The 19,024-nt window shown below is 38.4% G+C and overlaps 1 protein-coding gene across 3 annotated transcripts in view; it reads right to left on the bottom strand.

Moving 5' to 3' along the window:
• Positions 1-19,024, bottom strand: part of LOC139114837 (uncharacterized) — a 72,621-nt gene that overhangs the window by 29,540 nt on the left and 24,057 nt on the right. For all 3 annotated transcript variants that reach the window (XM_070676784.1, XM_070676782.1, XM_070676783.1), the window contains 7 exons: positions 17,562-17,754; positions 16,811-16,960; positions 15,136-15,226; positions 14,197-14,310; positions 10,087-10,203; positions 8,612-8,725; positions 4,867-4,982 (listed from right to left, as the gene is read on the bottom strand). In XM_070676784.1, coding sequence (XP_070532885.1) covers positions 4,950-4,982; positions 8,612-8,725; positions 10,087-10,203; positions 14,197-14,232 — 300 coding nt within the window. In that variant the 5' untranslated portion in view covers positions 14,233-14,310; positions 15,136-15,226; positions 16,811-16,960; positions 17,562-17,754 and the 3' untranslated portion in view covers positions 4,867-4,949. The remainder of the gene's footprint in view (positions 1-4,866; positions 4,983-8,611; positions 8,726-10,086; positions 10,204-14,196; positions 14,311-15,135; positions 15,227-16,810; positions 16,961-17,561; positions 17,755-19,024) is intronic.

Here is a 19,024-nt window from a genome sequence, read left to right as displayed (position 1 = left end):
ACGTCCTCTAGTACGCAGTTTATCATTATTTCTTTTGAATTTTTGCTAGAAAAATGAGGAATTTTGAACAGCTCACGTATTTATTGACGGAGATATTGACCACGCTTCACAGTAAGTGAGGCTACCCACAATTCTCCATGATCCGTACACACGGAGATCACTCATTGAACTGGAGCAAATTTCTTCTGTACACAGAACAGCTCGGTCCATATATCAAAATTCTGGGACCATAGTTTTGATAATCATAATTCTCTAATTTCTCACGGTGAATAATGAGAAGATCAATCCTTTTTGCGCAGAGGAGATAGCAATTTTGTGATTTTGTCGACATAGATTTTTGACAGCCATACACAATATTTTCAAGGAAACTAAGGGAATAAGTTGCATCTGTGTTGGCAAAAGAAAGGGTATTGATTTTTTTAAATGTTTGTAACAAAGGAAATTTGCATGTCTGACAGGTGGTATGATGAGACCATCTTAGTTGCTGATAACTTTACCATGACAAGTATGCAATTTTTAGCACCTCCAAACATCGACTTCTCATTCAATTTACTCCTGAATTTTAAAGATAATCAATAATTTTGGAACATAGTTTTAACCAATAATCCTTAAATTAAATTCTAAGTTTCAAATTGTTCAGAAACTGATAAAATTGAAGAAGCCTTTACCAAATAATGTCAAAACTCCACATGGCCCCAGTGGTGATGTTTTGAAAGCCTTTATTTGGATAAAATACTTTTTGTAGGTAGTTTTAATGCAGTAGAGCTATTCAAAAGTGTCATCAGCTCAAAAAGACCTTCAATTTGATATATCACTTATGCCATTTGAGCTTAATATTTTCATTTTGTCATTTCTCTTTAAGTGTCGTTCATCCGTTGCCATGGATAAATCCAATATGGCCACCATCGTAATCGCGTAATTTTAGGATACAATTGTGTGTGCCATTGAAATCTATCTCCATGCCAAATTTGGTACAAAAAGATGTTTTATTAACAAAGTTACAGCAAATTTACTGTAAATTTCAGCTAAAACTCCTTCATTTTTGTCCCATTGTTCCCATTGTTATTATATGTATTGTCTTTCTACAGAAAGAGTAAAAGTGAATGTTTTAAAAAGCTATAAAATTGTAACCGTTCATCCAATTTCGAAAATTAAAAAAATGTTTAGCTTCTCTCATTGAAATCTAAAAAACTGCATTAATTAAAATGCAGATTGAACATTTCAAAATTTCAGTTGGCCTCGCTAAATATTGTCCTTGTTTTTGGAAAATCAAAAATATGATTCTGTTTAAATGGCTTCTAAGAAATATAACCAGCTGTACAACAGAATCCCCTCATGTGCTTGAGTTTATTGGACAGGTGTACCCTTAGAAAGAAATGTTTTTCAAAAATGTTTTTAATGTTCAAGCAAAGCTTGTACATTTCCATTTCCAATGTGCACCTATGATATTGTGAGGAAGGTAGGTACTATATACGGCATGAGTGAATCACATCTAAATTACAGGGTATTCAATGGTCAATTCATGTTTCATGGGAGTTTAAAGACACGCAGCCCTGACATCAGCCACTACTCTGGTACAATTAAGGCTATCGGAGGCAACTTGACTCTGGGCAAATACACTACATCTACAAGGCTGTCCATGCCAACAAATGTCCAGGGCTTGCAAACACATGACAATGACACTGCCACACACTGCATGCGACTTGGCAACAACTGGAGCACTACCTAATTGACAGCGTACTCCTATCCTGTTTGGTGGATAGATACATCGGTAACCACAGTGTTCGTCTTGGCACATGGCACCAAACAGGCAATGCTGACTAACACACTTATTGATGTTGAGTTGTGTATGTAAGTTACAATGAAGTGAGTACGAGATAACTGATCCACTTTTGCATCAGATTTGAATATTATGTCCTGGCATTCTCTGAAATCCTTGCCAATGTCTACACATCACTTTTTGGAGTCTGATGGAATATTGATGTCTGAAAAGACACTTTGAAAAGGGGAAATAACACTGTATACATTTTAATAATGTGTTTAAACACATTTTATTGATGTGCTCAATCCTTTCAGGCCTGACTTTCTGGTAAAATACCATATATGCACCTAATTATAGGCCCTGGGGTGATCACACAAGAGAGCATTAAGTACCAGCCAACTTGAAGGTAAGTGCAACGAATTCTTTGCTTTGTGTCCCAACACACTTAAGTTCTTGCAGTTCTCTCAGAAAGAAAAAAATTGTACTGATAATGATAATTTTACATAAAAATGCCTGCATATTTTAATTTTATTTGCAGAATGTTACATTGTGGTGTAAACCATGGCAGTGAAAAAGAAGTTTCTGCTTCGAATTTAGAATTAGCGCTCATATAACATGGAAACAATCAAGTACACATAAAAATTGTCCATGTGTTTGAACAGTGTACCCGTTTGTTTTGCCACCACTCAAATTTTTTTTCAATGGTGTACCTTTCAAAATTTTGAGTGGCGGCAAAACAAAGAATTCAGTATTACTGGCATTACATAATGCCTGTCTGTTTTGATAGACAAGTGATCTACCTATACCATTCCAAGTATTTCAGACCTGTATTTGAAATTATTTTTTAAAGAAGAACTTTCTTGAAAACTTTCATGAGTAGCGGAAACTATTATCACTATATGGTCATATTTTCATAATATGCTCATTAGAACATGACAGCCCTGCGCCCACACAGAACTTGACGGGGCTCAGAGTGTCGTTTGGGCCTGAAACGACGTTCTGGGCCCCGTCTATTAGTTATGCATAGTTTACTTTACTACTTTAATCGGAGGCGCACTTGACACCTTTTGATCGTCTCAGCAAACGATCGGCTGTTCCAGTTATACGGTAACCACCCGACTAAGACTTATCAAGTGCAGCGCCACTGCCAGTCGCGACGCGTCGACGGCCACTTTCACCTAATTACATATTCATGACATCATCAGCAGATTTCATCAGTCGCTAGATGCTCACGCTTGTCTCCTCACGTCACAGAAAACAACAAACGAATCGACAACACGATCAAGTCAGCCAATGATAAAATCAACGAAATCAGCGACACTGCTGACAAGAAGGCTGCTAACACCTACTCACTAGCACATCGAATCGGCGAAAAGAAGCATAAACAAGGCTCATCGCCAAAACAAACGCGCCAAGCGTTAACAAAAACCCATACCAAGCGGCCCTTTTCAGGGCCACCAAATACTCCAAAAAGAGAACTACCAAAAAACACCATAAAATGACATACACAAACAAATAAAAAATCACCGTAACGTAACAGAAAAAAATGGCCGTGGAAATAAATCAGCTATTTCCAAAGAAGAGCCGACAACAACATGAAACTCAGCAAGAACCTATCATCGCTCAAACTATGAAACTCCGAAAAATAGCACTAGGCAAAAGCCTTAACATTCATTCGGACACCAACAAAACCAAACAGATTGAAACCACCTCAGGATTTCAACAAATATAGTCGTAAAATGTGACTACGCTACATCATGAGACACAAACAATCGCAACAACACCAAATCAAAGAAAAGTCAAATTGGACTCCACGAACAGCAAAAAATACAAAAACCTGAAAGCTATCTGAAGCTGCTAAACTCGCACTTTTAGAGATACCCTTTCAAACAAGGAAACAAAACATGTAGCGAGCCCAAAGAATGGCCATAAACCAGCTTGCAAACAGTAGACAAATTACCATAAAAACCTTTCGACAAGGGTCGGGTATTCGTCTTTGTCAACACAAAAGATTACATACACGAATGCGAAAGGCAATTACGCAACACTAAGTATTATACACAACTAGCCAGTGACGACACAGAACAAACAGTAAACAAAGTACACCAACTATTAAACAAAATGCACGAGAACAAACACATCGATCATGATACTTTTATCTTGATCCAGAAAACATAAAATCCGTACCCCGCAGTGGTACTTATTGCCTAAAAATTCACAAACCTCGGCAAAAATCTAAAAGACACCCTAATCAAAACAAAATTTACTGAAGTAATGAAACATAGAACAAACAAACTGAACCACCAAACGGACTCACAACAAGCCCCAAACATTAATATACTTGCCTCGCTACTCGAAGAGCAAGACCACTAAAATGCATTAAAATAATTTTTCACAAACACAAACTAAGGAAAGAATCTACACTGCGACTGATGAGAAACCACACTCGGGTTTCGAAACGCAAGCGTCAAAGGGCCACTCTATCAACTTTGTAACACAATAGGTCCGGCTGCGTCTCGCCATAAGCTTTCCCCACACAAACAATACATTACCGTACACACTAATCCAAACTTCCCTACAAATATCCGAGGCGAAACAAACATTTTTATTAACACAAACAATCGGATAAGAATGTAGGAACACATTTTTGAAACGAATCAAACACAAACTCGACACAAAAACATTTTGGATAGTTAGGTGGGGAGCCTCTTTCACACTCTGTAACCTTCCATGGTGTCTCAACCGATGCTATGCAGTTGTAATACTGATCACTTGTGTATAGCTGAGACTATACTACTGTTAAAAAGAAGTTTAACACCTCACCAGCGCGAGGGGTCATAAAAAATTATCGGAAGAGCCCTTTAGACCAACCAGGTACAAGTTTCCCGAAAGGTGTCAAGTACATAGGACTAACCAAACATTTAAGGAAAAACAGCAGGAACAATGAAATTGGTTGATAAGCCATAATCCCAAATTGGTCAATTTTTGTGTGGGCGCGGGGCTGGAATGAAGGAAATGATAGCTATCATGGGATGGGGTCAGAGTTCACATACATTAAAGTATGGGGGGATACAGTCAAAGCTCAGATACACCAAAGCACTCACCAGTTTCGCAGTGTGTTCCACTGTAACCAAGAGGATAATAACAGATGTATACCCACTCAGCTGATCAGAACACGTTCCACCATTCAAACATGGGTTGCTGGCACATTCAACGACGTCTGTAGTAAGAGCATATATGATATTTGTTATGACTTGTAATACCGAAATAAGGTTATTCTGCAGGTACAAGAATAAAAGTAGAAGAATGAATTTTGTTTCCTTTTGTTAACAATAATCATTTTGAAAGATATAAAGTAAGTTTACATAACGACTACCGTCCATTCTTGAGGCATTAAACACCAAAGTCCCGTACAAAAGGAGGATTATGGTAAGACTATGCATATAACCTCGCTATAGGTAACAACCCAGTAAGACGCACTCGATTTGCTCAGAGATTTCCAAAAATTCGACATGTGAAAGGCGTTAATTTCCGTCCAATCTCATACATGACACCTGTGAATGTATAGCGACTGCCATTATGTCGAAGAAACGTTGAAAACACTGTTATTTGATACAGAGAACGCATATTTTCGCAAAGCATGGGTCCAGAATGTCCATTCATGGATGTAAAAAATAGAAGGATACAGGACACTCCTTTGATCCTTTGTTCAAGGGATAGTTGCCGCCGATTCGTTATCTCGTAATCCCGTAACGGGATTAGCGTGTTATTTTATTCATAGCGTGCCTTCGGGTTGTCATCGGTAAACGTCGAGTCTTTCCGTGCATTACCACAGACAGCGTAAAAATAGCGTCTTTCGTGCCAGTAATGTTGTTGTAGCAATACTACGACCTTTTTCTATCTTAACGATGATATGCAGCTCATCGAGGAGGAAAACAATCGACTACATAGCTCCTGGCTCACTTTCTGTCTCCTGTAAACACGGTATAACAAGAACTGCGCATGTGTAATAACCTTTCCCCTTCTTGAACAATGCGTCAACCCGTGCAGAATGGTGACGCGACGCAATGAACTTCGGCGAAAAAATCACCAGGGAATTTTCGGCCAGGTACTCTGATCGATAAACATGACCTGACCGGAAATTCTATATATATAACTTTAGTTTTGGCGTAACAGTTCTTTCAGCAGTGTCTTTGATGGTCTGGAAACGTGACTTCAAACGGGTGAACCATGGCCTGAACGACGAACGCATTTGCACGCAATCCTATGGGGACGAACTATCGGCGTACCGCAAATATAGCCCAACTTTAGAATACGATAACTTCAACGGCCAGGCGAACCAGCACTTAGGACAAACATTTTTAAGCGTTCATACCTTGAACCTTCTAATTAAGAAAAAATCAGACTCCGCGGTTAGATACTTTGTAAGTTAGAGTAATTTTACGATCAGGGGACTTTATCCAAGTCGGTTCCAAAGAATAGTCATAACTTGGTCAAATATGCGTCGATTTTCTCAGTCTTTGGTTTGTTTGAGCTCTGTTCAGTCTGGGCATTCAACACAAGCAATTTCACAAGTTTGAAAGGTTTTTTTTTATGAATTTGGCAACAATAATTTGATGTACACGATATTGTGAGTGAAGTGGGTGTGTCCGAGCCGTCCTGATCGCGGCAACCATGCCACAACTTCAAAGACCAGCGTAGACAAAGAAATAACAATAGGTGTGAAAGGGATTATAGGGCTGTCCTGTATCCTTCTATTTTTTACATCCATGGTCCATTTGACCTCTGTTCTAAATGTTAATGTATAATGCCAATCATGATTACTCAAATTCAAATTGCACCCTGGTCGATCTTGATCCCTGTGGAGCACAACTAACAAAGCGTACTGACTTACAAAATCACCGTTATGTACCTAAACATACGCACATACAACGTACACGATAAGACACATTTAATGAACACGCAAGAAACAGCATTTTCTTTTTGGAGTGATTGGTGGTCTTGGAAAACACGTTTTTTATGTGTTCCTGTAAAAAGTTATGAACATTGAGAGTCTTCACATGTCGTTTGGAAGGCAATCAAAATTTCATTTCTTCCTTCAGGCATCAAAACTGAATCTTTTCACTCACATTTTGAGGAAGTACCTTTGGCATTGTGACAAGTTTGGTCATCAGTTGATTCAATTCAGTTGAGCTGAGTGGACTTTAAATTTCAGCGTCGATTACATCGTTACCACTGCACTGTCACTGGCTACATCAACATTGCATTGTTAGATTGATCATCTACACTCATCGACGACGGCCACGGCCCTGCACAGCTTTCCTGAGGGACACATCAGCCTCATTAACTTTCTTTACCAATGTATTTCAAAATACTTGGCTGACCATTTACAACAGATTACTAGTAGTTTCCTTTTGTTGAAGTTTTCCGGCTTACATATCGTGAAAAGCAGCGTATATAGTATTCAAATATGCATGCTCATCTACGGAACTACGGACAACTTTTCCACTAAGTCTCAGTCACATGCCATTTGCATACTGCGAATGGTTGTCGATGTTTTCCGAGGTAACCGGATATACAACCTGCACTTACTATACTTCGGGTCATGCCGTTGCATACCAAGCTCTAACTGGGAATCGTAACGTTTTAGATCAGTTTTACTCAAAATTTCTTCTCCCTTTTCTGTAATTTGTTTCGAAATACCTAAACTTACACTGAAAAATACAAATGGATGAAGATTTGGTTTTTTTTGCATGTCTTCTTGTTATTTTTTCCATGCGTCTTATAGCCGGTTGCACGCTGCGTGTAACCCGACGTTTTTTACCGTTGACCAGCTATTATCTACATCACTGCCTACAAAAAAGCCTTAAAGCTACAAACAGTAGAAGGTTCTAACTTACGATTGCCTACGATCACAATCTGCTGCCGTCCTTAGAGACTTTAATCTATTTGCTAGACTTTCCCCTTTTTGCTTGATATGTCTAGTGTGCGCGCTTGTACCGAGCACGAGACGCTCAGGGCTAGATTTGAACTCAATACAATTCTCTCCTGAACTAAGTAAAGACCTTTGTTTTCTATCTTGGTTCCGAAGCTCGTAATATGTCCATTTCAACTACTGGCTTCCATCACAGCACCTTCACATTCAAATCACCCGCTGCTGTTGCGAGAAAGTATCCGTTCCGTGTTGAAAGCCGGGGTTGAAAGCCGGGGGTTGAAAACCAGGTCCCGTTTGAAATCGCAACAGAATATGCAAACATCTAATTAGACGCAAAAAGGTTAGGAGGAAATAAGAGATGTATCGTGGCTGTTTTATTGAGTAAATTGTATGAGGGAAATTCGTCTCCGAACTCGGCGATACGTGAGCGGCCATTCTGTTTCATAACTTCCTATATTTCTATTGCATACCACAGCTGTCATTGCTGTCTATTGAACCACAAATGACTGTGATTTGAATTCAGTAAATTTTCGATGGGATTTGAACTCACAGCGTATGGCATACAGTCAAGAAATCACAGTCAAAGAATGTCTGTCAGCCAGACTACAGCCCCTCGGCTACTCCACAAACCGTAGTTATAAGGTAGGCTCGAATTGTGTGAACCCTGCACACTTCTGTAGTATTCAGGCAGAGGTGATAATCGGTAGGCCCTTGTGTAAAAGATAGTTTATGTTTCTCTGATAAGCCAACGACTAAGCAAGTGTTTAACCATCCCGCCCAGTGTTTGCCATCAACCAACGTCACGACGATGTTGCCTATTGTGCGCCCACGGCGCTGGACTTTGCCGTTTAACAAGATAGTATTCTCTGAATGTTTTGTTTTTTGAATATTTTATAAAGGGAAATTCAACTTACTGATTTCACAGTTGGTTCCTGTCCATTCTTCAACACCCTGACATGTATAGCCATTGATTCCGTCGACGCAAGTACCACCGTACAGACAAGGATTGCTGGCACACTCATTGGTATCTGCAAATAATGCGGAACAATTGGGTTCATTAAAACAATCAAATTGAACAGGACACGAGTATTATTCAACTGTCATACTTGTATTTTTAAAAAGAAATACTGTGCACTTCTCCTTCATGAACCCATTGTGATAATTGTCTTGGTTCTCAAGGGAGCATGCAACGTTGCACTTAACACAGCTTATTATGCTCACAATCTCTTTTTATCAAAAGATTGATTAAATTTTCATTTATTATTAACAAACGAATAAATATTGGTAGACTTCACCTTACAGCATGATAAGCAGTTGTAAGATGGGTAAGAAAGAGGTGTAAATTTTTTTAAAGTTCTGGAAATCACTCAATTTTCTGGCTTCATTTTTCTATGGTTTATTAAAGATTTTCAAAAGAACAAAAACTGAACTTTGGCTTGGTCAAATGTTGTGAAATTTCACATTCCACTCTCTATGTACTTTACATGTGCTTTAGTGTGGTACAATGCCCCAAAGGTAAACAGTTACAGGACTGTTAACATAATGACTTTACACTCAATGGTTTTGCAGTTGGTTCCTGTATAACCTGGCAGACAAGTGCATTCATAATATGTCTGGAAGTTTTCACAGCCGGCGCCGTTCAAACATGGATTTGGAGAACACAGGCTGATGGCTAAGAGAAAAAAAGGGATGTAATTTGAAGATTAGAGCAAAGAAACTGGCACAACTCTGGTGCCAACCTTCAAGAGATTGAAAACGTGAAAGGAAAGATGTCAAGCAAAAAAGCATGTATTGTTTAAATACCAGTATGAGAGCATCAAACTTGTTTTGAACCTTACAATCGTTACAAATGCATTTAAGTGCAACATTTTTCCAGATGAAGAAATAAACCACACACTGTGATGTACTGCAAAAACTTATGTGTTCCACACAGTGGATCGGTACATCCGGCTTGACAGGTACATTGAAAGTATGTCCTGAAGTTGTTACACAAAGCGCCATTCTTGCACTGGTTGACAGGTGAACACAAGTAAATTTCTGAAAAATTATTTATCACACACAAATATTTTAATGCCTTGCTCGTTTTGTAACCCCCTTCCCTCTCCCAAATAATTATTGGTTTTGATCACTTTCTGCAGGATCACAACAAAATGGTGTCCTGAATTATAAACCAGACTTGTACTTTAAAAGCAAGAACTTTTCATGACATTAACTTTTGTCATTCATGTACGGTACAAGCACTTGCTGATATTTGCAAAAAAAATCTATGTAATGGGTTAGACAAACAAATGCCACATTGTTACAGGATTACAATTAAAATGACCGGAATAATACTATCGTTTTTTGGTAGGATTAGTGTCATTGAGGGGATGTAGAATGATCCACTTACCAGTCTCACAGTCCGATCCAGTGAACCCATCCACACACAGACAAGTGTGAGAGAACTGGAAGTTGAGGCAGGTGGCGCCATTCTGGCATGGGTTGGAAGGCAGGCACAGATTGACAGCTGCAGATACAAATAAAACATCTTAGGTTATCACAGGGAATTTATCGATATCTTCAAGTGTGCATAACATCCACTGTCTTGGTGTCCATTGAGTCTGAAAAGAGTCTGGAAGCCTCACTTGAAAGACAATGCCAATCTTTATGCAGAGGATTGTCTTTTCAGACTTAAAGGCAGGGGGAGCCTATAAATACCCCCTATCTCCCTGGGGATTCATAATCCAACATGAGTGGCACATGGTAACAACGTCAACGAATGCTCCCGAAAATCTGGATCTTTCAACAACCATGGTGTAAATTAAAGCACTGTTCCAACATATTACGTTTTGTGAATACTTGTGGCATCACCCTGTTGGCGAAATTCTCTCATTTTTTCCATTTTAAGTTGATTTTTTATGCCAAAACTGCTTCGATGCTGTGTTCGAAGCGTCCAACAAACAATAGATGAAAGCATTCAAACAGCTGCCAATCACGAGGGGACGCGCAAAGGTGCAAACGATCAAACATTTGTTGTGTACATCGGATCGATTACGATGTCAACAATGAACAAACGATTCTTACTACTGAACGAAAAAACTTGACCAACGGTTACTGAACACGCGCCTCAATGAATTCAGACACAAACGGACTACTTCATGGTTTCAAGCAGATTGCCTCTCCCTTTTTGTTCGTTGATATGTGTACCTGTAGGCCTATGAATGGGTGATGTGTGTGTTGACCTGCAGTACGATATTTTACGATAGATCGCTTTCGGAAGTATGTTGTGGCCTAGCCCTGCGTACAATGACGTGTATTCCCGGCGTTATACGGCCTCCCACCACAGCTCTGCTGATTACCATGGACAAAACCGGCAACATGCTGATCCAATTTGGACGGAGCACGAAAAACTACTTTCTAACTGTTTTCGGCCGAAATCAACTCGATTCCGATCTACATGTATGCAGCGTACCCAAACCACTCAACCGCTCACAGACTGCGAAAAAAATGCTCTCGTGACGTCCAAAACCGTTGTTTGCTCGCGATGCACGGTCAATAGCTCATGCAGTGGACGGGCATTGGATACGTTCATGCCACGATTATACAGGTGCCATGAGCTTCATTATTTCCTGTCGGGTCGGGGCGATGAAACTAAATCGTGATTGATTCATCTCTGTCGGATTTGACCAAAAAGAGACACTTGACATAGATTATAGCATCAAATGTTGACCGTTCAGACTGAAACATGATAAAAGGTCTGAAGATCGCCGTGATCGGTGATGTCGTTCTTCTCTATACGTTTTTCTGAGCTAGTTTTTTACTAAATTGTTCGAGTATTAGCTGACGTTTTTTTTGAAAACTTAATCAACTTTTCTTTCCCAACCAGGGCACAACATTACCTTTTTTACTTTCATGGTAACCTAGGATGAATTAAATCGCAGATTAATATACTCTTATGTTCTTCCTCGATTGTCTGTGACTGATTTTGCTATCCCAATATCGATATTGCGTTCGCACTCCGGTGTCTTGAAACTTACGTCATTCAATGAAATAGTTTTCGGACAAACTCAAGAAATTCGACAACTACTAACGAATAGTCGGCAAAATTTACAGAGACAAGCAATAATAATTATGGTCATTTTACCGTCTTTTTTACCATTTTTGCCGTCTTTTGATAAGCGGACTCGTTTGACGGAAACAGTATATAACGATCTGAGTTCCCATATTTTTACCCTACCGTGCGAGTGTAGTATTCGAATGAGTGAAATCATAATCTTACGCTGTTCCGAGTGGTCTGGAGATTTTTTATAATATACAATAAATTGACCTTATCAAAATTACTCTGTTTTACATTGCTTGGATATTGATATTTTTTCCGTACGTTTTGACTGTTGATTTGAAGTCTTTTGATTCTCCATTGGCAGCAGCACATGTACGGTTACAACCGCCATGTGATGACCAGAGTCTGATTGTAAAGTTGTCGGGAAGTTGATCAGAAGAAAAATCATTTTGTATTTAGAGGCTTCAGTTCGGGATTTTTCAAGATAAACAAATCATTATACATTTCCTACGTCTTTGAAAGGGGGATTACGGTAATGTGATGAAAATTTTGTGAACGTCTTTGCAATGTGTTCCCACGATGAGTGTGAACTGATTCTTTGTTAGTAAAAATCGTCAGAAATGGTCCAGTGACCGTGAAAAAATAAACACAGATGCAAAACCATTGCGAGGAAGATAGTAAGAAATTCACATTGCAATATTTGCTGTCGTATTTCTCAGCAGGAACAATAAGTTTTTACACGTTGTGTATAAGAACAGCAAGCAGGTGTTCGGCGGTCAATTGCTTCTATCATAATGATCTTGATCGCAGCTATTTGGCGAGAAGACAGCGGGTACTTATAATCTCGCAAAATTATTGATATCATGTCTTTGTGTTGAAAATTATTGATCGGAGGCAGGTCAAATCAACAGCCGTGATATATTCGGAATCGTGTTCTCACTGGACACCGAACTAACTGCTATCAACAGTACGTTATGTACCATCGCCGGTAACACATTGGTCGTAATCTTGTCTAATTCTGTCCCGCCATTTGTACCGTCCAGAAATTTCAAAGCTAGATTTTTTCACCCTGACATATAATACAGCGACCTTGCACACTAATGATCATTCCACTGTTTCTGTTGGGGTTTGTTGGTTTTTTAAGTTGCTCCGTGGCCCCGGTAAGATTTTTTCAATACGATACACAGTTTGAAATTTTTTCAAGGTAAATTTAGTATATTCCCAGTTTGTGGGGTAAAGTTTTCTGGAGTGAAAGTTTGAGTAATTGACGCTGATAGAGTAGACGTCGAGCCCGGCACAGTTGACTGGGACCCGGTCGGTTTGGGGTCGTTTAGTCCAGAAACCTGCAGCAGAGTTCTGTATGATCACCGTTCGGCACTTGGGTGATTTTTGGTCAAAGTAATGCAGTAACAATGTACGCCAGATTCTTTGTGTCGTTTTTGTCACAACCGTCATACGCGTATACGGACGGTTTTCGATTAAAAACGGTAGTAATATCCAGTGCTCGTAAATGCGTGCGAAATTTATTCAGTGACTGTTTACGCAGCAGTCATAAATACGACTAGGATTTACCACCACGTAACAACTGTAAACACCGCATCAACAGTCCATACGAAAATTTTGTGCTGAATCGAGGGAGATAACAATTGCGGTAGAAAAGGTCAGTCCATCATCCGTCAAAGTTGTTGATCGGAAAAATCTTCACTGAGCGCCAACTACATGAGTGGCTGTTATAGTTGTACACGTAGTTCTGTGGGCTTTCCACTGTCCTTTGTTATGAGCTATGTTCAAAGTGCGTCAAGCTACGAATATTTTCATGTACTGAGTTAGGGCCTACAGACATCGGTGAAGTACCGGGTACATTGATTTTGTTCAAAACCACTGCCTGTTTGTTCCTCGTGTTATTTTTTTGTGTCCGTAACGTCAACTGGCTCTATGTGCGTACAAACATAGCAGTCGGGATTAAGATTTCCTGGATAAATAGATTTATTCCGCCTCTGACGCAAAGATACACACTGTTTTACATGTGCCACTCCTAGGCCCTGGGATCGATTTCCATACCTTTAAAGCCTTCACCCTATAGAGTGCATAACTTGGTTTATGTGATTAAAGCCTGAATGGATGTATAAGGTGGAAGTTTCCAAAACAGATTGGCTTTGTCAAAAAAATGATGGCAACATGTAATATGGTTGGCTAGATTGTAGTGTTGATAGCTATGATAACATTGTGAGTTGGCCATGATCATACATGAATATTAACAATATCTGATCAAACAGTCAGTGACAGCCAATCACATTCACTGAAATCTCAATCGAACCATGACTGCAAGTCATTTGTTTTAAAAAGAAATATGTTGAATTTTTTAACACTATCAGCTGCTAAAATTTCTAGGACACCACCATGTTAAGATCATGGAAATGGGAGCATTGCAAGCTAACTCTGCTGGCAAGTGATACTTACGGACATCACAGTTGATTCCAGTCCATCCAGTGGCATATTGGCACTGATAACTGTTCAGTTGGTCCACACAAGTGCCACTATTCTGGTATGGAGCGCTGGCACACTCATCGATATCTGGTCAAAAAATAAATGGTACAAAAATTTACAGTCAAACACCATACCAGAAGGGCTCTCTCCAGACTACATTGGAGAAATATCTACTAAACGTATCTGCCTCTTGGTGGCAGTTGACCATGGCAGAGATCATGTTGATGATGCAGGTACAGTGAAACCTATCACTCGAGGGCGCCCTTCAGAATGGCAACATGTTGATGATAGAGCAATGTCCATAATATACTGGTAAAATTCGCTCTTCAAACAATTTGTCCTTAATTAATAAAGAGGTGTCAACAAGGACAGGTTTCACTGCATTATAGAACCACAAAATGATACCTGTTGGGTTGTAATGAAGAATTGCATAAGTGTATATATCTACTAATCTGTCCTTAGGGCACACCATATCAGAACTGCCCTCAGGGCAGACATACCTTTCCTATCCTTACAACATTGCATAAGTGTATATCTACAAATCTTCCCTGAGACAGGGCAGACATACATTTCCTATCCTTAAAGTATATTAGTGTATAGGAACCACTCTGCCCTGCAGCAGTATATCAATTTTTCAGTTGCAACAAATTCTGCCTCTTGCACTGAGATGTAGTTATAACCATTTTCATGCATGAGGTGACGCTCAGCAAGTCAAATTTTCTTCATTTTGACTCAAAATTTTTTTTCACCTCTCCTAAGAGGACACACTGATATCTACAAACATCCATACATACATACATTTACAGCCTAGAACCTCCAAGAGACCAACTTATAAATATCAGCTTGATACTGCTGCTTATATTAATATAAGAGTTAATTATATTCTAATTGAAGTAAACATGCTTTACTTACCAATCTCACATCATACGTAATACAGCATGTCTGTCAGCTTATACAGAAACTGCAGCAGTCACTGTAAATTTTCTTTACCAGTATTTTCATTCTATAATTCAAGCACATTTTAATTCTCAAATTACCATTGCTATTTTTTCATAAACTAAATAAGTCCTGCTGAATGAGTTGAGACTGTAGTACTAAGAGAAAGCACACTGAAGAGACAAATGTTTGCAACTTAAGAAGTTCAAGTACATCAAAAGCATTATAAAGAATTATGTAGCACTTTCAATGCACAGTTTACACAGATTGTATTAATTGCTATAAATAGCACATAAAGTATCCTATAGTCCAGATTTACTGCAAAACCATATCAATTTGACCACCCTCTTAATTCGACCACCCTATTTTTCTTTAAAACATTGTATTTTATAACTATCAAGCTGAATACAAATGAAAATTGGGACTTTCTCAATCTCTATTCATTCAACAAACCTATCATGACAAATTATTTTCAACAATTTGTCATTGATAACATACCGGTACACAGAACAATAAATGTACCATAAAGAATATGTCTATATTGGGGTTTCAGGAAAGTTGCCTTTGAGTTGGTAAGCATTTCACTTATGAACTGTTAAATAGTGGAACTTGCTAATAATTCTAAAGAAAATTATTTCAGTATTGTTGATTTCCTAATTGTTCATTTATTTAAAGTCATAATTATTTTTTCAGGTCAAATTGATAGGGTTTTTACATTACATGAGTTACATACAATGTAAGTCAAATTCAGTTACAATATCATTTACCTCACAAAGTTTCTAGCATTGCATCATTCAAGTAAATAAATTTCAGCCTGGAACAGCACAATCACACTCTTCTCATATCAAAATCAGTCACACAGGCAGTACTTTAATTTGGATGAATGACCTATTACATTGCACCTATCTACCACATTTGGAAGCATGGCAAGAACCAAAAAAATATGCAAATATCATCTTGCAAAATGCGAAAGCAATGGCATACACAGTTTCAAAGAAGACTTCTTGACCAAAAATGGCAAAAATTGCCCCAAAAATACAGTTTGCAAATTTCATCATAATTTTGATAACTCGTATTTTGGTCATCACAAGGAACTCGCACAGCAAATTTTAAAGCAATCAGACCATTGGTTTCAGGAAAAAATTCATTAAAAATAGAAAGCAGCCAATATTGACATTAAATCAACAGAGTTAAAGGAGTGTGGCCTAAGGCAGCTAAAACTAAATATGACTATGATCAGATGAGTAGTTCCTGAGTTCTTGATTTTTAACCATTTTTGCATTGTTTCTACCTCATTTGCATATTCATTTGACAGACAGGTTCATTTTAAGAATGGCACATTTACACTACATATGGCATCACTATACCAAAATTCAGCAAACAAGTGCTGCGTTTCAGGAGTTTTTTATATGGACCGAAAGACATACATACATCCATACATACCTTACATGCACACAGACATGTCCCACACAGATTTATTTCAACCATATAACCTCTGAGTTTGCCATATATGTATGGCAAATGGAAGCTAATAAAAAGTATTATGATCCATGTGAAAATTGATATTTTGACATTACTTTTTGCACCATCCTTCTGTGTTTCAAATTGAAGAATGTGATGTGCTCACAGAGGTGTAACATAGAAAAGTTACCTATCCCAGCATTCTCTGGTTCAGGGGCACAGACGTACTTTAGGATGTCCAACCTGGCTTCTTTCAGATCCCACTTGTAAAGCACAATGGCATAGGCCTTCTTGAATTCATCAAACTGCACCATGTAGTTGGGATTCAGGAGACTGGTAGCTAGGGTGAACAAGAAATGAAACATATCAAAATATCCCTGATTGGGCAAGAATTCTCATGTGACACCTCATTCACAGGCTGATTGGTTTAGAGCAATTGCATAATGATTACTCATATATGACAAATTGTTGACTCCCTTGACTCTGCTTATCTTGTCTTACAAATTTGTTTTGTGAATATGTGATAATACTGTCTGAAGCACATGTTGGAAGTTATAGCTGCAGAAAAATTTTTTTGTAGGCTTCACACTGTAAAGTTTGAAAACTATTTCTCACATAGCACAGAATACTGTCACATTACCATTTCATTCTTTGCATAACATGACATCCTCAAATCAAGGCCGTTTTCAACATTAAACGGTATGGGTATTCCTTACACCAAATCAATAACAGAAAAGTAAGGTGATATGGTTCTTTTACTCAAAACTTTGCACAATGATAGCTGGTTTTATCATTTCATTAAGGAAATAAATGGCTTGAAGTTTCCCTTAGGGTTTCATGGAGGAATGTTCGAGCAAATTTTAAAACTTTCCGTTTTGAGGCACACATCACTGAACTAACATTCTTGACAACAAGAGGGGGTAAAAACAGACTTCACTCACTGCGTTCTCTCTTCATGTATTTCTCTTTCAATTTCCCTGGGATCTTGACTGTGAGCTGAGAATCTGCAGTCATCCGGTGACTCTTTTGACCAGCTGACGCTCTGCAGGATACCCCAATGCTGCCAATAGACCGGTTGTTTGCACTGGTGTAGAATGAGTCAGAGTAGAAACTTGGAAGTGCAGTGAAGATAAACTGGAAGAGAGAGAATGAAAAGATAAGGAAAAAGGGTATGAGTAGGTTGTTTCTATGACCCCTAACTGACCTTACATTCAAATGTTTTCATTGGTCAGTTTGACTGACAATTCCACGACAGTCAAGTTTATTTTAAGACTGAATTCTGTACTGACCGGCCACTATAATTGACTTTCAGGAAAATGCAGTGGCATTTTTTTCTTTCATAGCTTAATTTCTGATTTTTGTATACTATAAATACCAATAAGTCATCACTGATTACAGAGTCCCTGCTCGCACTATTAATTGACATGTACATGCACACTTCAATACTATGTCTGTGTGCCAAGTTTGAACAAAATCAGTTCAGGGATAGTTGAGTTATTGTTCAAACATATGAAAAAATCGTAACAAAATGGCTGCCCAGCGGCCATATTGGATCATATCGCAAAATACGTTGACATGAATATATATGCCAAAGTACTTTATTTGTGTACTAACATTGAACAAAATCAGTTCAGGGATAGCTGAGTTATGGTTCAAAAACATGAAAAAATAATAACAAAATGGCTGCCTGGTGGTCATATTGGATCATATCACAAAATAAATTGACGTGCATGCCATAGTACTTTATCTGTGTACCAACACTGAACAAAATTAGTTCACAGATAGTTGAGTTATGGTTCAAAAACATTAAAAATACACAACAAAATGGTTGCCTTCGACCATATTGGATCGTATAGTGAAATAAATTTATATGCATATGTATGCCACAGTACTTTATTCTTGTACACAGTTTTAAAAAATCGGCTCAGGCGTGACAGAGAAATGGCTGCTGACAGACTGACGGCTGAACAGACAAACGGGACGTAATCTATAAGTCCCTGCCAGACTGTGAAGCACACTATGTCCTATTTGGTGCATTTTAAAAAACATACCATCAATAACACTGGCTCACGCTTGATTTGATGTGGCAGGCCAAAGTGAGTTTACCTAACTAGGCTTACGAAAGGACCATGCATACCAAGTTTCAAAGCAATGGGACAAGCAATTTCAGAGAAACTGATTGTTTGACCAAAAATGGGAAAAATTGCTCCTTAAATACAAATATTTAAAAAATTCACTCAAAAATTGAAGATACTCAACTAAGGTTGCCTCTAGGTACATGCGTACCAAGTTTCAAAGCAAACAGAAGAGTTAATTCAGAGAAAATGATTTTTTGACCAAAAGTAGAAATATTGTCCCAAAAAATACAAATACGAAAATTTCACCACATTTTAAAGAAATTATA

The sequence above is a fragment of the Ptychodera flava genome, chromosome 16, assembly GCF_041260155.1.
Source record: "Ptychodera flava strain L36383 chromosome 16, AS_Pfla_20210202, whole genome shotgun sequence".
Taxonomy (NCBI): domain Eukaryota; kingdom Metazoa; phylum Hemichordata; class Enteropneusta; family Ptychoderidae; genus Ptychodera; species Ptychodera flava.
This window is presented reverse-complemented; position numbering and strand designations above follow the sequence as displayed.